This window comes from Ricinus communis, chromosome 8 (genome assembly GCF_019578655.1).
Source record: "Ricinus communis isolate WT05 ecotype wild-type chromosome 8, ASM1957865v1, whole genome shotgun sequence".
NCBI classification, from domain to species: Eukaryota; Viridiplantae; Streptophyta; class Magnoliopsida; order Malpighiales; family Euphorbiaceae; genus Ricinus; species Ricinus communis.
The window spans coordinates 19,963,804-19,988,082 of NC_063263.1; the positions used below are offsets into that span (position 1 = coordinate 19,963,804).

General features: G+C 31.7%; 3 protein-coding genes across 5 annotated transcripts; 1 reads left to right on the plus strand and 2 right to left on the minus strand.

Annotated features, from left to right (window-relative positions):
- Window positions 1–1,908: 1,908 nt before the first annotated feature.
- On the plus strand, window positions 1,909–10,856 carry LOC8269738 (solute carrier family 35 member F1). Of its 2 annotated transcripts, XM_015726214.3 has the most exons (12): window positions 1,909–2,189; window positions 2,307–2,457; window positions 3,162–3,256; window positions 3,726–3,783; window positions 3,990–4,184; window positions 5,780–5,856; window positions 6,777–6,859; window positions 7,257–7,308; window positions 8,346–8,414; window positions 9,164–9,250; window positions 9,367–9,428; window positions 10,375–10,856. In XM_015726214.3, exons 2-12 carry the CDS (start codon window positions 2,343–2,345, stop codon window positions 10,601–10,603), a joined length of 1,122 nt encoding a protein of 373 aa, XP_015581700.1. In that variant the 5' UTR covers window positions 1,909–2,189; window positions 2,307–2,342; the 3' UTR covers window positions 10,604–10,856. The 2 variants fall into 2 exon arrangements, with proteins under 2 accessions (XP_015581700.1, XP_025015141.1); XM_025159373.2 differs by lacking the exon at window positions 2,307–2,457 and having other exon boundaries at window positions 1,911–2,189.
- Window positions 10,857–11,202: 346 nt separating this feature from the next.
- LOC8269737 (uncharacterized protein At3g49140) lies at window positions 11,203–19,378 on the minus strand. The gene is made up of 12 exons (XM_015726213.3): window positions 19,152–19,378; window positions 18,173–18,296; window positions 17,648–17,873; window positions 17,413–17,515; window positions 17,254–17,318; window positions 16,810–16,926; window positions 16,624–16,722; window positions 15,550–15,703; window positions 14,919–15,028; window positions 14,545–14,694; window positions 13,504–13,599; window positions 11,203–11,514 (listed from the first exon to the last, which is right to left on the minus strand). The coding sequence occupies exons 1-12, from the start codon at window positions 19,183–19,185 to the stop codon at window positions 11,401–11,403; spliced, it is 1,392 nt and encodes a 463-aa protein (XP_015581699.1). The 5' UTR covers window positions 19,186–19,378; the 3' UTR covers window positions 11,203–11,400.
- Window positions 19,379–22,070: 2,692 nt separating this feature from the next.
- LOC8269749 (xyloglucan endotransglucosylase protein 7) lies at window positions 22,071–23,390 on the minus strand. Of its 2 annotated transcripts, none has more exons than XM_048377570.1 (3): window positions 22,967–23,390; window positions 22,666–22,859; window positions 22,071–22,492 (listed from the first exon to the last, which is right to left on the minus strand). In XM_048377570.1, the coding sequence occupies exons 1-3, from the start codon at window positions 23,348–23,350 to the stop codon at window positions 22,105–22,107; spliced, it is 966 nt and encodes a 321-aa protein (XP_048233527.1). In that variant the 5' UTR covers window positions 23,351–23,390; the 3' UTR covers window positions 22,071–22,104. The 2 variants fall into 2 exon arrangements, with proteins under 2 accessions (XP_048233527.1, XP_048233528.1); XM_048377571.1 differs by having other exon boundaries at window positions 22,071–22,465; window positions 22,967–23,389.
- Between the last annotated feature and the right edge of the window lie 889 nt (window positions 23,391–24,279).

The following is a 24,279-nucleotide window of genomic DNA, read 5'->3' on the forward strand; positions in this document are numbered from 1 at the left end:
ATATATATGTATATATATATATATATATTTATAATATTTATGGAAATAATTTGAAGAATTTTTATAATATAGTGGTCTCCTGTTTATTTTTATTGTTAATAAATTTTGGTCTTTCTTTATTACTTTAAATCTCTTTTATTTTTAGCGCTAGACAGATTCCGATATAAATTATTAAAGACAGGACCTGATTTTATAAACAGACAGTAAGTTAGGAGGTAGGAAAGGAGTCGTAGCAGGAAACCTAGTGTTATAAGACAAAGGCTTAAACTTATTTGTTTTATATTATAGCTTTTTAAAAAAATGTTTCAAGTGCTTCTGATTTGGGTAAGTGAGAATATAAATGCAAGGTTGCTTGAGAACAAAGAACAGTCATCAGTTTCAATGTAATGGACATAAGCATCTCCTCCCCTGTTTTGTAGCTCAGTGTAGTCACATCACACTGTCTACATAAACAAATAAGGTTATAAAAGTGTATAGAGAACAAATAAAGCCTGCAAAATTTAGTTTTGGTTTTTGTAAAATCTTTTAGGTACATAAAATGTTACTAATAATACTCTGAAAAAAGGAGTATTTTGGGTAGGAGAAAAAGAAAAAGGGCAAACTTTTAAGAAGAAAAGAAAGTGGCTAATGGCTTCAGTGTTACACATGCAACAACCCACCTCAGAAAAGAGGCTTTCTGTCCCATTCTCCTACTTTTCTTTTGTACTCTTTTGGTATTCTTTTCTCTTTTGCCGCTTTGGAATAGTTTCTTTAAGGGAATCAAATGGTCAAAAGGTTTTATTTATTCATATTAAGCTTTTTGGCCAATCCCATTTGGTCTACTCTTTCACTAATTTGTAATTTTTTTTTTTTTATTATAGTCCATGATCAAAACATCATCTATTTTGTTTTCATTTTTATTAGAATATGAAGCCTTCCTCACACACTCAACCACATAATGTGCCAATACCCATCATTTCCCTTTTGTATATAACCTTTTAAAATCTTAATGTTATTTTGATGTATGTAAAATATATAAGAACATGAAACCATTTACTTCTTGAAATATTAAGATCCAAAAGAAATGTAACAAAAAGTATATTGAACATTTACAAGATTTTTTTCTTTTAAAAAGAAAATAGAAAATTGGTTAGACACTATTTAAAGTGTTTTAGTACTTTATAAATTCTAACAATATAAAATTTTCCATAAAGAAAAAAATATATCTTTTTTTTATATTAATTTTTATTTTAAATAAAATTTAATTTAAAGAAGAAATGAATAATCAATAATCTACTATTTTAAAATAATCGATATTATTAATTAACAATAAAAAAATAATTACCTTCATAATGAACTATTTCATTTTTTATTTTAAAAAGAAAAAAGCAAAATCTTAGTCCACAATATTTAATATCGGATTTTATCCTTTTCTCATCTCAAACTTCTCACTCTCGTACACAAAGATAATATTTATTCTTCATTAATTCAAAGTGCTATATGACATATTCCAAAATTTAAAATTCTTGCAAAACAAAATTCTAAAACATTTAGATTCGTAATTGAATGAAAGAAATTAAAACAAGAATTTTATGATAAGTTCTTCTGAATCAAGTAAAGATCTTTCTTATCCTCTTATTTAAATTCCCATTAAGATTTAAATTTAAAAAGTTGAAGTGATATATTATTAGAAACTATTTTCCCATTTAATATAATAAATATAAATTTACATTTGGCATGAAGAACTATGAAAGAGCTGGCCGTATACAAGTTAAGCTACTGTAAAAATATTTAGTTGATTAATTGATTAATATTATGATTATTATGGTTCAATAGATTCTGTCAATGAACAGAAAAGTGCAATAAAATAAAAGGAAATCAAAATAATTTACTTGCCACCATAAAAATTATTCAATTTTCCAAGTTCAAAAATCAGTGGCACAGAGGCATCACCATCTCCCTGATTTATAGAGAGAATTTGGGAATTCCAAAAAGTCGTTGGTTTCATTTTGGACTCTCTAAATAGAAAACAAACATTTTTTTTCCTCTTCTCACTTTTCCACTGTCCCTTGTATTGTATATATCAATCACGAGTCACCACCAACCTTGTTTCGACACTTTGTATTTTACACACTATCACATAAGTGGAATTCATTAGTGGGTATTTGTTCTTCTGGATTAGTTCATGTCTTTTGAAGCTCACAATTGAGGTACAACGAATGGGTCGTTATTGTTTTGTTTATGCTTTAACTGGGTTTGTAAGAAATTCTTGTTCCGAATCGGTATTGTTGCTGATTGTTTTTTTTTTTCCTTGGTCTTTGTTACAGAGAGAGAGTGAGAGAGAGAGGAGTATAAGAAAGACGATGACTTTCAAGGAATTCTGTACTAAGAAAACTTTGATTGGTCTTGCTTTGGGACAGTTTCTCTCACTGCTTATAACTGCTACTGGTTTTACATCTTCTGAACTTTCTAAAAAAGGTCTCTTTTTTCTCATTTCAAGATATGCTCACAAGTATTCTTCAATTTCTATGTTGTTCTTTTGTTCCTAACAGTGATAATTTAGCTTTGTGAATACCTTTTTGATAAAAACAGTAAGCCTTCTTTTTATGTATTTTGATCGCCTAGAATTGGATATATTTGATTCTTAAACTTTTGTTTAAATAAAGAAATTTGATTTTGTTGGTATCTGATGTTTAAACGGTGGCTTTATAGCTGCTTCGTGCCAAAGAATGGTAGAATGCAGAATGTCGGTTTCTGTTTATTTGTTAGTTTTTTTGTTTAAACAGAGTTGAAATTGTCTATGTTCTGCTGATTGCTAGATAATTTGGTTTTCTTATTGGATGAATTTTAAATTTGGTTAGTTGTTCTTTTACTTCCTAATTCTGTGAATAACCTACCAGCTTTTGCTTATTGAAGTGGTCTTTAGAAAAGGAAAAAAAAAAAAAAAGCCCTTCTTTGAGCCCAAAAGAAAATAAAGGAGAAGAGGAAATAAAGAAAATGGACACTCTTCATGGATTCTTGGAACTTTGACCCATAAGAAAGAAGGGTTTAGAATTTCAAATACATATTTTAGGATTCAATTATGTCTATTCATTGCCCTTATTCTTCCTTGTGCTATCAGTAAAATTGAGCGTTTGATGGTGTATCCTAACTTGTTTATGCATACTGCTTTTGTGATGCAGGAATTAATGCACCGACCTCTCAGTCATTTCTAAACTATGTGCTCTTGGCCATTGTTTATGGAGGTGTTATGCTTTACCGGAAACAAAAGCTTAAGGTGGTTTTTCAGCCCTTCATTTTTTTTCTTTCTCTTTTTGGTTAAATCCACATTCTTATCCTTTTCTTTTAGTGATTTATTATGGTGCTATATAATGTATTTAGAAGTGCTACAATATATTTGTCAGATTTCAATTATCAGAGATTTTATGCAGCTGAATGGTGGTGACTTTAGAAAGCACTGTACTCATATATTGTTAAGTTGTCTGGATTTGGTAAATTAGTGGGAGAAAGCAGGGAACCAAACAAAAAGAATTAATCCCGGTTAGCCCCCTTTGGAGGTGATAAGGGCATTCCTTATGAACTAATTTCTACCAAACCATCTTTCTTGTTTTCTATGCATGAGATGTAAATCAGTTGGAAATGACACTGAAGAGAGAGAAACGGCTCAATATATTTGTTCACTTCTCTCTCTAATGGTTTTCTTTTTTATTGGTGAGTGACCAATCTCCCTTTTGGGATTTTTTCAGGCAAAGTGGTACTACTATGTAATTCTTGGTTTGGTGGATGTAGAAGCAAATTTTCTTGGTGAGTATCTTCTACTAGTGGAGATATCCACCTACATATATAGTTCACCTGTTTCTCACTCAATTACTTTTTAGTTCTTCAGCTAAACTTTATAATTATGTATAGATTCATTTTTTTATGTTCGTTGAATCACTTTGAAGTACAAACAGGAAGTAAAAAGTGATTCCAGCTTTAACTAATTAATCTAATCTTCAATCCGTGGGCAGTGGTGAAGGCATATCAATACACATCTATTACAAGTGTCATGCTGCTGGATTGTTGGTCAATCCCATCTGTGATGCTTCTTACCTGGATTTTCTTGCACACAAAATATAGATTTAAGAAGATAGCTGGAGTAGTTGTTTGTGTTGCTGGACTTGTCATGATTGTTTTTTCAGATGTTCATTCAGCTGATCGATCAGGTAATAAATGGCAAAATTTTATCATGACTTATTCCTTGTCTCCGAAATGATTTCATGGATTTTTTCCGTGCATTTGTTTGGTCTGTGACCTTACATCGTGATTAATTTAGGGCTCCCAAGATATTTTTCCAGATAACATTTCTGGATTCTTTGGTGTTTGGGATATATATGGATGAATTCACCTCTTTAAAATTTTTCAGATTTTGTAGACAGATTTATAGGAAATTACATAATTTATACAAAATGAGTATACCCACTAGAAATATAAAACTGCTTCCTTAGAGAACCGCTTTTCAATTATCCAATAATTGATTGGGTTTAGGATATTATTTTTAGTAGTACAATAGTTTATTAAACATGCATGAATTTGTTGGTCCTTCTCTTTGAAACGAAATCTACAGGACTCCTAAAAACAATGGGCAACATTTTTCCCTGAAACAAAATGGATTGAGAGAGAAATTTGCAGAAGTTAAGCTTATTGATATATACGATTAGAATTTACACAAAAAGATTTAACTCCTGCTCGTGAACTTTACTAGGAACATTAGACTGTTAATATGCTTTCTTTATATTTCAATTCTTTGGTAATAGATTATACAGTCAAATTCTTCCCAGTTTATACGGAAGTTGGTCTATGTTTACAGCTGGTAAACATTTTTTCTTTTTCAAATAGAAAAATGAATTGAGAAATGGTGGAAAAGAAAAATAAAGAACTGTTTTTCACAAGTAAATGCAGCTTAAGCAATCTTAAGTAAATGAATTCTTTTCCAGACATCTGAATAGTCTTAAAAGGGAGGAAGTCTGCCAAGAAAATCTTTTAAATGTACGCCAGTCTACTAGCCAGAGCCAGCTACAATGGATTACTGCTGGTTGTTATAGTTTTTCATTTTTGTATAATTTTATTTCGTTTCAGATACTTAATACTAAGTGTATAATCTATAGCATCATATCAAACCATTCTTGTGGCTTTCTAAGGAAACTTGCTTCTTCAATATATTCATTGTCCATATACCAAAAGAGAAGTTGAAATTGGGTTTAAGTTACATTCAAAAATGGCACTGATTAGTTTTAAAAAAATTATATACTTTAAAAAATCCATGCAGAAGTCATTTTCCTTGGATTAAATAGAGAATTGTAGGGTTCTTTTTCTTCTAATTTTTTAATCTGTAAATTAATATCTTCTGGTATTTTCAGGAGACTGATGAAAGTTATTTTGATTCTTTAGGTTTGAGGGGCTAAGTTAACATTGTATAAAATTTTGTTACATGCAAAAACAAAATGTGCTTACTCTTTTTAACATATTATTTTTCGATTCTTCTTTTCTTAGCAAATTGTTATATTTATTTTTTTTAAGAAAGAAAAGGTTATCTTTTCCACTGTTTCAGTTATCTCCCAATCCCTTAAAAACTTTCTTTTATTCGAAACTTGAGGCCTTGAATTTGAAGTGGTAACCATTATTTAAGATATAAGCTGCTAATGTTGTCCATTCAGATATATCATTTCATTTGCATTTCCTGGTATGGAATTTTGTCTTTAAAACATTTAAGTTATAATATGAATATCTATGTATTCAGTTCTTCTTTTTTGGCTTGCAGCTGGGAGCAACCCTCGTAAAGGGGATGCTCTTGTTATTGCTGGTGCAACACTATATGCTGTCAGCAATGTCAGTGAGGTAAGCTAATTTATATGTTACCTGGATTCAGGTTTTCGATGACCTATTGATCTTCCTATAATTGTGCTGCGGGCTTCATCACGGTCATGACATAACAGCCAGAACATGCTGCAGCATGAAATTTCCTTTTTTTTTTTTTTCAAAGGATAATTTAAAACTCATTAAGTGAGTAGATATTTAAGAAGCAGGATAAAATTTTACAAAATGCAGCTAACTAATGAGCATATATACATTAAAAGATGACATGAATTCATGTTTTATATTCTTAAAGCTAATATAGTATTAGTATATACATCATATATATTACCATAAACAAAACGATTTTATAACAAATTTGCAAAACCAACGAGAGGGTTATCCCGTATCTTTCAAGGAAATTGTCAAAAACGCAAATATACTCTCATCAAGTTGATTTTTACTTTGTGGCAAAGTAAATCCTGTACAATTATCATGTAGTAAGCCTTTTGAGAGTATGAGTTGATGTTGGCAACAAGGGGAGAAATAATGCTTCCAGGAGGAATGGATCTGCACTTGTGCACGCAAAAGAAATAGTACATGATTCAATACTTTGATGGTCATTACTGTAACTAATGGTTAATCATGGCCAATAGTTTGCAAGTTTATCTGTTTTTTATAGGAGTCGGTGATTCTAATTAGTTTCTGGATTATCACTTCTTTGAAACTTAAAGATGAAGATGGTTATTCAGGTGTTGGTTTGAGAGTTTCCTTATGAATGTTTTTAATTTTTTTTCTTTTTCCTTTTCTTCTCAAGTAAACCTCGTTAACATTATTGATCAGTACAGCTGATTCTTCAATGCAACCCAGTGGGGGCTTAAAGGAAATATGTTTTAATCGATGGAAGTTTGTTATACCATACATAAAAATAAGAAATCTTTAATTTTTCTTTTAATGTTGTGCAGGAGTTTCTTGTGAAGAATGCAGATAGGATTGAGCTTATGTCCCTGCTGGGGTTTTTTGGTGCAATCGTTAGTGCTATCCAAATGTATCCTTATCTTCAGTGTTATGATTCCTTGCAAAGGATAACTTTTTTAGTGGAGCTTTCCTTATTATTGTTACTTAAATTGGTTACAATTTCTTGAGGTGATAATTTTTTTGTTGAAAAAAGAAAAGGAGAAACTTCATGATGTGGTCAACTCTGTTTCTTGGACACACCTTGGTCCCTTTGAATGTTCTTTGTTATCTTTATTCTTGAGGAATTAGAAAAAAGGGAAATAGAGAAAAAAACATATTGGCTTGTAACATTCCTTGAATTTTAAAGAATAATGCCATCTTAATATGTAAATTTTATCTGCTATCCTTGTGTTAATTTGTGTCATCTTAGTGTTTAATTTCTGTATGTGATTCTTATGTTAATTTGTGTTCCTTAATGATGTCTGTAGAAGCATTCTTGAGCGCAGTGAGCTTAAATCTATTCAATGGTCAGCTGGGGCTGTAAGTTTCTCGTCCCTTCTCTTTTTGTGAATGTTTATTAAAAGTATAAGATCTGTTATTTTGTTCCTTTTCTTTCATCTTTACTCTGCACTTAAATAGAGCAGTGGCTAGAAAATTCTGCCTAATCTTTCTTTGTGGAGATCATATTTATAATTTATTCCAGTTTGTATGGTATTTTGTTCCTTTTCTTTCATCTTTACTCTGCACTTAAACAGAGCAGTGGCTAGAAAATTCTGCCTAATCTTTCTTTCGGAGGGCTTGAAATTATGAGTTCTGGAATATGGAACATGATTCTTATTCACAATTAAAAGGTTTCCCTATTTCACTGATAAAGAAGGGGGTAGATCTAAACCAAAAAGAGAAGGACAATAGGGAAAGAAAAGAGGGCGAGGGCAGGGGCCAGGGGGCCAGGGTGAGGGATTAAACCTAGCACTCCAATGGAAACATCTTATGTGGTTCGAAACATGAACTCCTTAACTTTGTCTTCCCAGATGAGGAGTACCCTTTCTCTTATGTATAAATCAATAATTTCTCTGTAAGATCTACAGGTGCCCCCATACACAGGATGGTAGAGAGACGAAAAAGAAAAGCACAAGGGAAAACGGAAAAACAAACCAACCCCGAGTGCACACAGACACAAATACTTCATACTTGCATACTTAGATTGACCTGATTTTAAGACATTTACTTGGATCACTTTATTTTTTAGCAGTTTATAAGCTTTCTGGACTGGTTCCAGTTCAGCTATTATTACCAAAAGAGAGATAAAAAATCCTCAGAACTTGTGACTAACTGTCAAGCTGAGCACAAGTACAATGCTAGATGGTGCATGTAATTGAATACAAAATGGTGCTCTGTATCTCTAAAGTCATAAATAAAATGATTAAGATGGAAAAATTATTCAAGAGAAAAAGACTAGGTCTAACAAGTATGAAGTAATTGCTGTGCCTTATTTTATTGCTATGTAAGTTTGAGACTAAGCATTGTTTGTGATTTGAGTTAAATTAACATGGTTTCCTTTATCTAACTGTTTTCAGGCTCTTCCATTTTTTGGATTTGCACTGGCAATGTTTCTGTTTTACTCATTTGTCCCGGTCTTACTCAAGGTATGGTAAAGATCTGAGCTACCTATTAACTAAATCTTATGAAGTTTGTAACAATACAGCCTGTAATTGTAATGTAGATCCTGATATCAGTGTCTGAAGGATAATGGTTGAAACTAGTTTGGAATATTACCTATATTTTTTGGTTGAAGACTTTCAAACCCGATAAATCCACTACAAGATACGGAAAAGTGAGACTATTCCTCACTCGACTTCCACCCGCCATTAAGAATATAGAAACTCCGAGGCCTTGAGAATATTGGCCTTCACCTCATTGGCTATATAAGTAGGGTTGGAGCCTCAGCTTGTACAAAACCAATTAGCTAATGCTAAGATTCAGTTTTCTCCACTTAAATGCTCCTTTACTTTCTTATTCTTTTCCCATGTGGAATTTTATTCTCCAACAATTTCTAGTAATAATGTCTATATAATTTGTTGGTAATGTCTGTCTAGCTAGCTATCACCTTTGTGCTATGCCATGCCTTGGGGAGTTTATATACACTTATTCTGGAATTAAAACAGAAACTCAAGATGATTCTCTTCTTTTCTTATAAATTAAGACAATCTGGAATTTTGAATTAAAAAGTTTTCAGTAAATGTTGATTCTGATGCTTTAAAAGAATTTTGTCTTTGTAAAGTAAGGTATTCAAAATAAGGTGTGGTTGACAAGGGCATTTTTGGAAAGTTAATGGATGCTTTAAACAAATGCAATTATGCACTCATTTGAGTTTCCTGACTCCTGTTGTTTGCAGATTAATGGATCAACAATGCTCAACCTGTCTTTGCTAACATCAGACATGTGGGCTGTCCTTATTCGCATCTTTGCATACCATGATAAGGTTTGTTATCTAAACATATATTGCATCACTTGTGCAATTATTTGAGTATAATCAATCGCCAAGTCCTTTTTAAAAAAAATAATAATTGGAATGCCTATCTAATGTTGATATTTCAGGTGGATTGGATGTACTACGTGGCATTTGCTGCTGTCGTTATTGGGCTGATCATTTATTCAGGGTACATAATTTTGCAATTTTCTTTGGTGGTGGTCTTTGTTTGCGAAAAAATACAAAAAATATGTTTGCGGTTTGCTCAGTTTTCAACTTTAAGTACGTGATGTTTTTCCTATAAACGAGTGTATGTAATCTACTCTGTTAACAAAATATAATGTACTGCCATAACACTGTTAGTTTGATGATGTGGTGCTTACATGGCAGAAGAGAGAGGTATGCCGTAAGCAGAAACGTGAATGCCGCATAACTGGAAAAGTATTATATGCTAGCGAAATGCATGCCACATTAGTAAAAATTTAGTGTGATGGCAATAATAGAGTAAACCATGTACATTTATTTGTTAAAAAGTACCATGTACTTGAAAGTAGAAAAATAACTAAACAAAAAGCATGTCTTTTATACTTATCCTTTTTCTTTTTTCATTTGTCATTTTATAACTTTAAAGGAACAATCTAAGATATGCAGTAACTAGGAACCAAGTTAGGAGTTGAGCTCAAAGTTGTATCCAGCTCCAATAGGCTAGGTTGTGGAAATAGTTGGATAAAAATGGTCAGTTTTATTTGATAGAAACTTATAATATTGCAGCCAGGTTAGACCTGTAATAGAGATCTGCTTTATGTAGTTTTCAGTATGCTTAAAGTAAGCTATTATTTCAGCAGAACTAGGAATCATGCTACTCTTTTGATACTACGATAGCCTTTGATAAAATCTTCTCAATTTAACTCTTTGCCAAGAAAATTGCTGTATGATAGTCGAACTTTTTTTCTTTTTTTGTTTTAAACTTTATTTAAAGATGTTCTTTAGTAAATGACTTGTTGGCAGGATGTTAACAAAGTTCGCTTCCGCTAAAATATAAATTTGGTAGATGAGTATGACAAAAGAATGTAATTGCTCACCTGTTATATTACCTCTCTTTCATTCCTTGGTAATTCAAATAACTCTGTTTACAGGGGTGACAAGGAAGAGGATCATCGTGCTGATGTTGCTGATGAAGAGGCCAAGCAAATTAAACATCTTGACGAGGAGGGTGCTGCTGGGAGCCACAGCTATACAACTTTAGCAGGGAGCTCCAAAACAGGGGATAGTAGCAAGCAAGACCTCGCCAGCGCTAGCATTCAAGAAAGGGAAGAGAAAGAAAATCACAACTCAGGAAAAGAAGCACAAGGGAAGAAATTATAATGCAGCATCTGCTTTCAGGAACTGAAAGGGCAGATCTATTAATTTGCTACTGCTCCTAAAAGTGTGGATGCCAGCAGCAGTTAGGATTTCCATAGGCAAACATGGAAGAAAAATGAAAAAGAAGAAAAAAAAAAGAATAAATCATATCATCTGCAGCATGAAAAGGAGATTTTAATTAGAGGTTTCTATATTTAGTCACCATGCATCATTATGTCTTTAGCCATCAATTTATGCAGCTTTGAATGTTTGGTTATTGGTTGGTTTCACCTAACTTAAATTCTTGAAACATTGTCAAAATTTAGAGATTAGGTGCGCTTTTTGGATGAGCAGCATCAGCTCCTGTCTTAAACCAAAGGATAAGGCACAGCAAAGTTGGGATTATTTCAACCCCAGTTATTACTTTTACTATAAATAGTCCTCTTTGCTGTAACTTAAACCAAATCATCACTTTAAATAAGTCCTGTAATACAAACAACTTTTGATCCCTGAAATAATTTAAATCATATTTCACTAAAAGGTGATAGACAAAGCATAAAATAAGATCTAAAATGTATATTTTGCTGAAGAAGGCGGCCATTTTGTGACCTTTGATTGAAAAATTTAAAATTCAAAAGATGAGGATTATTGAAGAGATAACAGGATACATCATTTACTTTACAGAATCTTACAGATTTGTTAGTACAAAACAACTCTGCTTTTATTAAGCTATCAGAATAAAGCTCATCAGAGACTTGAATGAAGGGTTAATAATGTAAGTAAATTCACTTATTACTACATTTGTTACAACAGCAGAAGAGCTAGGACGACTTGGAATCCCTAAGTCGATCACCATGACTTCTAAATTTCTTTCTTCGAGACGGCGGAAACAGTAGTTGATGAATCTGCTTTTCTGCAGCAGCTTCGCAGGTAGCCTGTAAACATATACACCAGAACCACTAATTGTCAAGCAATTGTTTAAGTCACATAATTTGCATTAGTTAGTGAAACCAAATACATATCAACTCTTATAGCTGCCAGTAAAGAACAATGTGCATATCCTCTGCTAACTTCTGATGGTACTGGCAAATTCTCAGTTCCTTCCGCTTGTAAGTTCTTGGACTAACACACCAAGTCAAGGAGCAAATGAATGCAATCCCTAACTTAAACATTCACAGCTACAGTATCATACTATGTCCTATGAATTAAAACAACTCTTATATCGAATCCTTACACCAAGGGGTCAGAAGACTGTCCTATTACCGCGCCATCCTACATAAGTGGGCAACTTTGCTTGTCTACGAAATGAATAAGGAATATAAATACACTTAGCCTGTGTTTACTTGTACAGAATTGTTCTCGATTTCCATTTTCTATTTTTCACAGGAAATGTAAGCTTTCCATTTTTATGGAAAATTTGTAAAATGCGTTAATCTGTTATTATGAAAAACTGTATTTCATTTTGAAAACTGAAAAAGAAAAATTTATTTTATTTCCAAACACTATTCAGTTTAAACAATAAATTTTAATTTTTACATTATAGAACTTGAGAACAAAAATTATAGTATGTTGTGGGGGATGTCCTTTCTAGTATTCGTCATTCTATATTGCAAGATGTACCCGCTATTTCCAAGTTATGAAGTATTCCTACTACATCAGAAAAAAAATTGTTGCTCTCAAGGCGTGTGAAATTTTTTTTTTTTTTAATAAAGAAGAGAGTTCTTTAAAACAAGTTCAGCTTGTTTTACTTTCTTTTAAAATTTTGCAAACAGTGAAAACAGTTTTTAAGTGAGACTTCTATAAAAGAGTGCAATGTGAATACAAAATTCCATTTTCTACTTTCGTATGAATTTATTTTTTAGAAAATTGGAGCTGTTTTCCCCAAGTAAATACACCCTTAAATTTCTAGCAATATTTTGAAAGGAAGAGATGAAATGAAGAACCAAATCTGTTCCATGCTGGCCAAAAGCAATCAGAAAAAATGAAGTTGAAATCAATTTTAGGAAGATAAAATGGAAATCGAAGGATAAACTAACAATATGGATCCAGCTAAAGGAGAAAAGCAGCTACAAAGAAACATGCAGATCAAGTAGGAGAGCGACCAAAAGACAATCCAGCAATCTGATAATCCAACTAGGTTCAATCAATTTAAATAGTTCCAAGGGTTACAATGAAGAACCTAAACAAATACTCCAAGCAGGAACTTACTCCTCATGACAATGAGGTCGAGAAAATTAGGCAGCAAAAAATACACTTCATTCGGTTGCTCTCTAATCACAGTATAGTCCACATGTAGGTTATCAAAGTAATGGAAAAAAAAAATTATCAATTGAATCAAGAATCCAGCCAATTCAGCTGCATGCAGCTTTGTTGGTTACCATTAAGATAAGGCCAAGTTAATTAACTTCTCCAGCGGACCTTCAAACACAGATTATATTGATTCACTAATTGGATCAAAACTACGAGTATGTCGAAAGGTGGATCAGAATCAGCTAGCGAGCATGATTGGAGAGGAACCAGTTCAGAGAGGAGGAGCAAAAGAATGTGGTATACGTCAAGGAAATTATCATGTGATGTTGCATTTGTAAAAAAGAAACTCAGCTAATACCAAACCTAGATTGTGTCTGAGTGCATGTTATGCAATAAATCAGAACGATTATTGCACTTTGGACCAAAATATGAAAAGATAATACATGTTGAAAATGAGCAGAGATCAGCTGGAGTTAAAATCGGATATCTAACTGGTTGCCAAAGCTAATTGATCAGCCTATTCATGTATGATCTGTGCATTTTTGCAACATTCATAGAAAGTGAAGATGCTTACAGTTACATGTTTGCTACACATATAAGAAATTCAATTTTCTGCTTTCGTGGATTAGGAAATATTCCTTTTAGTCAGTAATTTAACATCACAGCTTACATACCCGGACTTTAAAAGGAAAACGTTGAGTTTGTACTTCCACTCCAGAGAAAGTTCGTACATCTATGCCAAGGCTATCGATCCCAATCAAATTAGCTCCCTAAACAAATTCAAAAGTAGGTCAAACATATTATGAAAAATTACATACAATACACTGACAAAGTAAAATTTTATATACTACTGTGTCTGTGCACAAGGTTTTCATACATGATATAGAAATGCTGAACAAAGATGCATGGATATTGCAAATTAGCTCCAGAAACCATTGCAAATAATAAGCAATCAATTTATTCACATTACAATTGGCTAGCTTGATTTATATAATCTCTTACATGAACCATAGCTATTCAACACAGCAACAAACTCCATAAATACTCTATACATTACAACCATAATCACCTGAAACTTAACAGGCCTGGAAGCTCAATTCATGAAGTTGTGATAAACAGGCAGGAAACACAGCTCCAAAATAGTTTCTAGGGAAGCTAGCATTAAATTGCATAACTTATACAAGCATAAAATCTCACACTTCTACAGAAACAGGTCTTGGGCATAATAGTTAAACCAAACAATTGAAGATGTAACCAGGTTATTACCTTGAAGGTACAATGACTTAAAAAGGTTCTTTTTAATGCAACTAAGGCAGGATAATCCTAGCATAGTGTAAAAAGAATGCATTCATCAAATAGAGACCGATTTTCCTGATATACACAAGGTAAGGTTTGCTGTATAAGAATAGACCACCTGAAATATGTTATATGTTTAAATTCCCAATTGATATCTGTCCTCAATTATAAGACTGACAGCTGGGTAAATGGAGATTACAATACAATTCAATCAACAATCTTTAGTAAGGAGAAGATCATAATATATGACAACCATTTACATGCATCTTGTGTGTTTAAATATGAAGTAAACAAAAATAGGAACATCATACACATATGAGATGTTTAAAGATCATAAAAAAATTAAAAAGCTCGAATTGAACTTCTAAATAAGTTAAAAATTATAAAATTTAAAGAAATAACATTGAAACAATTAGTACCTCAACATGTAGACCCTTTTTCTTGCAAAGAGCTTTAAGAGCAGCATTACATCGAATTCCATTATTGCTAAAGTGATCTAGAATTGCTGAAGTAGAGTGTACAAGGACATCAGGCTCAGCATCTTGAAAATCTTGCAAACCAATGGTAGACTGCAGTATTCAAACAAATGCAAAATAGTTTTGGATTCTGATACAAGGGCAATAATAAGGATACGGGGTAAAGAACGAGCTAGGTCATAAACTCAAATAACAATATAGCTCCTCCTAGCTCCTATGTCTTAATTATCTTAATGAAGTGGAAGAAGATTAAGAACCCCGTTTCTGTCACAGTTTATGCACGCTAATCACAATAGGCATAGTATACATGTACATGCCTGAGCACCGTATACAGAGAAGAGCTCTATCCTCATGATTTCCAGCCTGTAGAGAGTTGAACCCCTGCTGCTCCCATCACCTTTGGAGCTAAAGCTCAAAATTTCTACATCTAAATGACAAACAACTATAAATAACATGGAGTAGTTCCAAAAGACATAACAATCATTCTAGAAATAGAAACTATTTTCTAAAGGCAATGACTATTGAAAACATTCTTATTTGATGCTGAAATTCATAGTGAATATAGGTGAAATTCGGAAAACTTAATTAAGCCTTAGACTAGTTGGGGTTGACTATATGGATGCAGTTCCTCAGTAAATTAGAACTATTTAATAACTTTTATAAAGCAAAATTTTAATAAGAATTGAAACTAAAATACTGGTTCGACACAAAACGATGCTTAAAGGCCAAAGGAGATAGATGCTCATGAATTCAGTATGATGACATAAATGATCCCATTGTAGAGACACCCAAAGAAGATCACACTAGAATTAATATAGTGAAACTGAACTCAGAGCTTAAGATTCAGATTTAGTACATGCATTTATCACTTTCCTCAAAGTATGTACCAAAATTCACAATCCCCAATTCCCAATCAATCCCACAAGCATGAGCATAAGCATAAGATACCTGTCCAATCTGAATTGTAGTTATCACTATCTTGACAGTGAAATAACCGTCTTAAGTATGATTCTTCATCAGCAAAAGCAGGTCTCAGGCACCCCAAAATGGAAACCCCATTTGATGGATGGTCCATTTTTCTATCACATTCCATATCAGTTGCCTATGATAAAGAAGAAAAACTCAAACACGCTGAAGAAGCAAGAAACAAAAAGAATTTTCCTGCTCCTCCAATTCACCATAGTTTTGGAAAAAATCCATTAACCAAAAGAAAGAAAATATAAAAAGGTTCGTCTAAGCACCAAAGCTCATATCAACATTATGAATTAGCTAGGTCCAGGATAACACCAGTTGTAGCTCTTTCAAGTAAGCATGTCATGCTTAGCGTAAAGCATCTTCCACTCATAGGCAGATCATGAAGTCAAGAATTTCACCGACGAATGCGCATGGCAACTTATAGGGTGACTTAAATTTCTCTGACATTTGATAAAGTCCGCACTTGAATATCACCTTTTTAAAATAACTAAAGTGGTCCTTAACTTTTAAAAGAAATTTACACTTTAGTCCTTATATTTATGTAAAATAACTTTTTCAATCCTTCACATTTTGAATACCATAACATGCTAATCCCTCTTTCATTGAATAAGTAATTTACGTCGGGAACTAAAATGTTGTTTAAAACAACAACATTTGCACTAAGGTGAATGTTATTTAACATAACAAAAAACGAAGGGCAAAATTTAGTGTTAAGTGTTAAGGATCATTTAGTTCATATTTAAAAAGCAAGGACTCGACTATGAAATTTGCATAATGCCAGTGGGTTTTTCAAATTTACTCTAGTTTCTATTAACCAAGGGGTTAGTAGTGGCCTTCCACCTTAACAATAGCAGTAGAACACTAAAAGTAAACTAGATTGAAACATTGATAGTCATTAAAGTGATGAAGCCATGAACTACCAACAATCATCATCCTATCACTCATTTGATCTTGACTTACATATCAGTACACAGCTAGGAATAATGAAAGATTTCCATATTACTCAAGCATCTGCAGTACTTACAGGAAAAAAATATTTTTAATCACCTTTGTCAAGCACTTTGCAAAATAAATAGGATGAACCCATGTGGATGTATCTGGCATCCCCCAATCGACTGGAACATCAGAAACTTCAGAATCCATTACCTAATCAATGTTCAAGTAAATTGAGTATGCATAAGTACTAAAAGGAATGTAAAAATATAGTCTAGAAACAAAGAAGTGATTACTAGCCTCAAAATAGTCATCATCAAATGGAATATCATCAGTACTGCCAATGTCAAAAACATTATACTCATTGGCTATCCTTTTATTCTCGTACATTGGAATATCCATTCCTATGAAAGCATTCTGAAAAAGATGTGGTGATAATTAGAAAAGTGAATCATGTTCATGCAACAAAGCTATAGCGAAAGATAGGGAAAAAATCGATAATTCATGGGCATACTAATGTTCAACTGTTCATCAATGTGGAAGTCGAAAATTGTAATGTTTGCAAACATCATCGAGATTAAAAACAGCTAAGATATTTGTAAAGAAAAAAAGAACCAAATCAACTAAACCTTAGCCCATAACAAGCTCATTATATGTATTACCTTACAATTTTTGATATATTACAGTTTCACAAATGGAAGTACATTAAGAAGCAGTGATAGAAATATGAAAACAGGTCCTCACCATAGGATTTGTAGCTCCAGGATCTTGTAAGATGCTTATATCATCAAAAATTTCAAAAAATATATCTGAAAGGAAAAAGAAAAAAGAAGAAATGATCAGGTGAAACACAGTTAAAATCATATAACATCTTCCAGCATTGGCATTATAACTAGAACGGACCTCCATAATCATCAACAACATACTGAAACTCTGCCCATGAAATTTGTTCATGGGGTTCACAATGTACTGTCCCAGGAAAGACCAGCAAGGCACTGCTGTTAGCCTAAGACAAAATAAGATATATAATCATGCATGCTTACTCAGAGAAAGGCTTATTAAGGCATAGCTTAACAAGTATATTGACGAAATTGACACTTAAATTCTTTCACCACCGCAAAATTATTATAGCTCCCACCTCCACAGTTGTCCTTGCTATTTCAGCAGAGCTGAGCTGTGTATCTCGGATCCTTCTATTGACTTTGACATCTTCAAGAGGATGATAACTTTGGTGACTTGTATAACTAGAAGAATCGGGAACTGAATCCGAATAATCGGCAGCAACTGACGCTTTCCAAAGGCAACGGTCATATCCCACAGTTAACCAATGGAATTGTGTTGATCCAAAATATGGGTACCTATATCTGCAATTTAACCAAAACAAAAAATAATTCTTTTTAACTAGAATATATGGGGAAAAAGTAGCTTATTACAAAGTCTGAATGAACTAAAAGACCTCAACAATAAGGCACCCTTCTAGAAGGCAATAACAGGGTAACCCAAATATTGAAAGTCATAGGTCCTTGTAGAAATTTATAAATATTTCAAATTAGTTACAAAGAACATGGACTAGAAAAACGTAAATATTCAAACAATCTCATGCAATTTGAACTAGATTTCCTACTTTCCACTATTAGCTAAGAATTTATAAAACAACATATGCCTTATGCTGGAACAATCAGGACTTTTGCGACTGTCAATAGGAGATTTGATCCAGGTGCTTGTGACCCCAAATGATGTTGAGCAAAAAAAACCATCTGCTTGGCATAGTTGACATCTGGAACTACCTGAAAACAGGTTTGGGAGGGTGGGAAAAAAGAAGAATATGTTACAGAAAAAGCAAAATTGAAATGAAATACATAAAAAGCTGAAAAGGAGAAGATGCAATGAAGAGAGAATAGGCCAAGCTCAGTTCCCAAACTAGGGAAATAATTGTATCAAATAAGAAAAAAAATTCAAAATAACTTTTTCTTAAAACATTAAAATCCAAATGGTTACTTCCTTAATACACAGAAAAATCTCCACCTCACCTCATTGCATCAAAATTATTCCCAACATGTCTATTGGAAGAAAGAATACTGTAGCAACACAATGAAAGTAATCAAAAGTGGTCAGGTTAAACTCAAAAGGAAATTCTGATATCATTTTGTACATTTCTTCAGCTATTCAGCTTTAAGACATGCTTGTAGACGAGTTGGAAATTATAATTTGCACGTGGGATTTTGGTCTATAAATACAATACAGCAAATCAAATTCCAAGTAATGCCTTTTACAACTAACAGAAAGTTCCTTCCAAAGCATGCAAATACACTCAAAGATCACCATAGTGCACTATACCTCCAGGAAATAAACGAGACAGAGAAAGACAACAGTTCATAATTAGCCACACAATACTTTGCGAAGAGTTCACTGTTTTTAGTTTCGGTAAAACATCAATACAAAGTTCAAAATCCAGGCTTTAACAACAAAGGGTAATGAAATTGAACAAAATATAAAAATGGGTGTCCTCTAAAACATTAAAAAACAAATGGGTATTCATCAAACAATAATCAAAGAGTATGCTTGCATCGATTATTCAGAAGTTTCAAGCAGAAATGAAACAATAGATCAAAAAAAGAAAAGCTTTTCTAAATGGGTATTACCAAAGGAGAGTGGAGAAGCAGCTGCGATCACCATGAGAGAGAGACAGACTATGATTGCGTGCGGGAGAGAGAGAAGAAGAAGAAGAGTAAGATGCTGGGAATATGACGACTGATGGTGATGGTTTTCAGTGGGATTGGCCCATCAAAATCTATGTGTCAGTAAATAGTACTGTTCTCAGTGACTTTTTGTGCCACAAAAAATGGCTTCTATGTTGGACAAAGGGTCATTTAGCCCCAGAAATTGAGAAACAGTATAAAAAGAAATGCTAAAATGAAACTTTCCTTTGGTATAAAACCCGCAACAAATACTTTTTTCGATCAGATAAGTCCTACTGAATCTATTAAAAGCATGTAGAAAATGTTGTAGAAATACATTAATTCAGAGATATAAATTTTGTTAAATTTAGAAAGAAGATTTTAAATTATTAAAGAATTGAAAAACATAAGACCTTTATTGATGTTATCCCTACCATTTCTTTCCCAAATATTTAATCTATTAGGTTCCATATACAGGGTATTAATTGTTAATTTAATACTACATAATATTTTAATGGCTCCTACATTCCATTTCCTTTTCTTTGTCTTCATTTACGCAGTCCATTGAGTAAATTATCAAAATCTATACTCTCTTTAATTTTTATCTTATTTATTGCTCAAATTAATCCAAATTGATAATTTTACTTTTCTTTGAAAAGCCAATCTTTTCTTCCAATACTTTTTTACAAATATGTAGATTATTGTCAAAATTGACAAGATAAAAGTTTAGGACAGTACAAGTTTTAGACAATGAGCAAATCCATGCCATAACTGACAAGGAAAAAACAATTAGAATACATGTTATATTGAAATAACAATCTTTTACCTACTCAGAGTTTCTTCTTGAGATAACACCTAATGACTGATAAATCATAATCAATAACAAAATCTCTTAATTACCCACTTATTAAATTTGTCAAATTGTATAATTATCCCTATAAAAATATTCATCAAGAAAAACTAAATCTTCAATGTAAAAATTCTACAGTGATCAAATGCTTTACGATCTTTGCACAAAATTCGGGTTGATCAAGACTTATTTTCTAGTTTATTTAAATAAATTGTTGGTTATGTTAATAGCATTAAGGATAAGAGGAAATTTGTGAATCAAAAAGAATAAGAAGAGATTTGTGATTTTTTAAGTTGGAGCTATGCATTAGATCAAGACATACATTAAAAATGTGATAATTGTTGGAGCTATAATTATATTTTGAATTTAAGTGAATTTGTGATGAAGTAAGAAATGATGATTAGAAAAGAGGGATGATATGATAGAAAAATTTAAATAAAAAAAAAATTAATTTTTTTATTTCGTACTAATATGTCACTTTTATATATTCAATATTATTATTTTATTTTTGTATTGAAATAAATATAATAAAAAATTTGAGACCTAATTCAAATGGTAAGAGCATTTGCTTTTGGGAGCGAGAGATCTCGAGTTTGAGTCCTCTTCTTTATACTAAATTAGTTTTTACCTTTATAACGAGTGTAAGAGGATGACTACCTTATTGTATAATCCATAACTTGTTGGCCCTCTAATAAATAAAAAAAAAAAGAAATAGATATAATAAGTTTTACAATGTCTATAGAGGTAATTTAATTAATTTTTACTTATAATTAAATTTATTAAATATTATTTTAATCTAAATAAATTACTAAAAAGTAATGAATGAACTATAAATTGATCTAAAAAACTAGAAGTTGAAGGTTCTTTTTTTCTGAATTGATTTTTTGATAATTTTATCACATGTTCATGGGCTGAAAATGATCCCTTATCCTTGTACGGGCCTTCGCATTTTGCCAACCACAAGTGCATTAATTTCTTTTGTTTTATCTTTTTCATTTCCAGCTTCTGTATTTCTAACCACAATTTTCTTTAAACCAAAATTGAATTTATTACATTATTTATTTTACAGATAAATTTATTATATTTTTAATCAAGGTTTTTGTAACTTATCCGATCATTAACCCACTGAAAGCAAGAGCCAAGGACTATTAAAGGTTCAACTAGATAAAATTAGAATCCAATTAAATATTTAAATATTATTAATATAATAAGAAATGAGATTTATTATCCAATGTAAGTAAATTAAAACATTAAGAAGCAGTAGATTTTGTTATATCTATAAGTGTAAAGTTAAGGCTTTTACAAAAGTTTAAAGCTAACTAAATTTATTTTATTATTAATTAAATTTATATATATAAATTTTATTAATAAAAAAGTGTAATTCTAATTTGAAGATAAATATTTTGTAGTGAAAAAAGTTATAAGAATATTTATAATCAAAACAATAATAATAACGTATAAATATATATATATATATATAATTAATTTGTAGCAACTTTTCAAGTAACGACTTAAAGGATATATGATATATAAATTAATTTGTTGGTAATTTTGATGGAATTTAATTTCTAATATATAAGAAAACTTTTATAAATGAAGTATTAATAATATATTAATTATGCAGTATACATCAAGTTTAGGTAAGAATTTCTCCTGAAAATAAATATTCTACATTTTAGTTCAAAGTCCAAATTATAAATAAAAGCAATATGACATTAAAATTAGCATATAAAATGTTAACGAATGAAAGATATACCCTTCTTCATTTGATTATATATTATTCTTCTCTACAATAACCTAAATTGAGTATTGGAATTGGGTGAGCATAAGTTTTTCTTATGGTTTTTCTTTTCTTTAACTTTTTGAAGATATTTTTATCGAAATAATTTTGAAATTACATGTCATTATTCTATTATATACATTTATTGGTTCAACTTTAGACAACTTACTAGTTATTAGTCATTATTAATTACTTTTTGCTATCTACACCCCATATATATATAATTCTTATGCAAAAATACAAAGGGGTAACGTAGAGAATAAGAGTACTTCCATGAACGATTTGATTCAACCAAGTGAGCATTCAAGAGGAAGCCCCTGAGGAAAACGCTTAGCATCACTACAATAGTTGTAAATCATGTAGTTCTTTTGGACCCATTTGATTCTTGCTTGGCCTGTGGTGTCCAAGAATTGTGTTAGCCATGAATTATTATTATTATTGGAGGAGCAGGAAGATGAACCAGATGACCAAATGCAAGCTTGAGCATTGAAATTCCTGTAAGAGGCTATGAATGGTGCTTGGCTCCAATCTGTCTTTACAAGACCACCCCTTGTTGCCCAATCATCTGCATTCCACAGGCTAGAGTATAGCCACATCGGTTGTTTTCTTGGGAAAGGTATGCCCTTTGACTCTAAGTTCTTGAATTCTCTGATAGGAGTTCCATCCACAAAGAAACTGAGAAAGATTCAAAAAAAAAAAAAAAGATTCCTGTTAGCTAAGAATATTGAAAAGGGAATACTAATGAGTTTTGGTTTAACTGTACTGAGTCATTTTCAGGACTGCGACGGAGAGCCGAATTTGTTATAAAGGAGGAGAGACAAAAGAGGAAGAGAGAGACTGAGAGTTACATGATACTGTGAGGATTCCATAAGATGGAGTAGGTGTGGAAGTCCTTGGTAGGATCAAACCATAGATAGAATTGCTGCTCTCTATTTCCTTTCCCTTGAGTGAAAACATTTGTATGGAGAATATAAGGATCTCCACTGAGATTACCCAGGAACTCAAAGTCTATTTCATCATGAGTTGTACCCAGAGAAGATAGCTACACCATCCAACAAGTAGCATATACGTATCAGAAAAACAAATTGAACATAATATGGTGCAACACAGTACATACTTTCAGAAAGAAAAGATGATGAAATATCTCACATAGTAAGTAGTAACAGTTCCAGCAGAATTTCCAGGCACTAGCTTAAGCTGCATATCAATCTTCCCAAACAAGTATTGATTTTTTGATTTAAAACCTGAGCCAGAACTTTTGTCAAGAGATAGAGTAAGAAGCTGGCCATTGTTAAGGATTTTTGCACGTCCATCACCCCAGGTGATGTCAAAATCTTTGTTGAAATCACCACCTGAAGCAGCACCCACTAGAAAATTCATTGCATAAAACCCAACAAGCATAACTATTCTAGTTGAGAAATTCATGATCATTTGGTTGGAACAAATAACGAATACTATACTGAAGAGAAGAAAGGAAGAGAGTTGAAAATTATATTCATAGCTAAACATATTTATAGTACTAACATACATCATAATTCAATAATCATCGAGTGAGTGTCCGTATCGAAAATTATATCTAAATTCTGATAATTTTATTTTAATTGATCGATTTTAAACATTTCATATTTTAATCAAGTTAAAACTCTTAGCTTTTAAAATTCTATAAAAAAGAACAGGAACAGGACTATAAGCATTATGGAGATAAAGACTTAGGCAAGGCAAAGTAGTTGGGAAAATATGCATGCGTATGAGACATATAATTTAGGTTGACTTGTGCTGTAAGAAGAGGGTACCTGACAAATATAATGGAGATTGGTTCTAAGTCTTTTCCAATCGTTTGAAGTGTTGTCAATTTCTTGTTATAATACTTCAAATACACAGCTGTCTAATGGTTGTTTCCCAATTTGTTTCAGCCCTAATTAGAGAAAATGAAAATTTTCTGATTTATTGCAACTTGTTAAACAGTGAAGTATATAATGGGTTAGGTTCTTACTGTTCCCATGATTATATCATGCCAACCACTAGTTGGATTGTAGTAGTCATTCCTAATTAATATAGTTTGTAACTTGAAGTACATATGCTTCATGAATTACAAAATAAAAAAAAAAATTGGCTAAATATATATTTTTATTCCTAAAATTGTATTGTTTAATCTGTTTAATATCCAACTTTTATTTTATTTTTTTTAAAATCTAAACACCTTTAACTTTCGACTAGACTTAATATATATTTAAATTTTAATCTTTTATAATATTTAAATACTTTCTTGCAATACATATAAACTTTTTTAACGAAGACGCATGTTAAAATATGGTAAAACTGTCAAGATAAAATTAAGTGTCTATTAAATTATATTGAAAATTAGAATGTTAAACTGACTAAATAATCGAAATTCATAAGTATTAATATATGCATTTGACCAAAATTATTAGTGCAATAACTCGTTACATAAATAATATTGT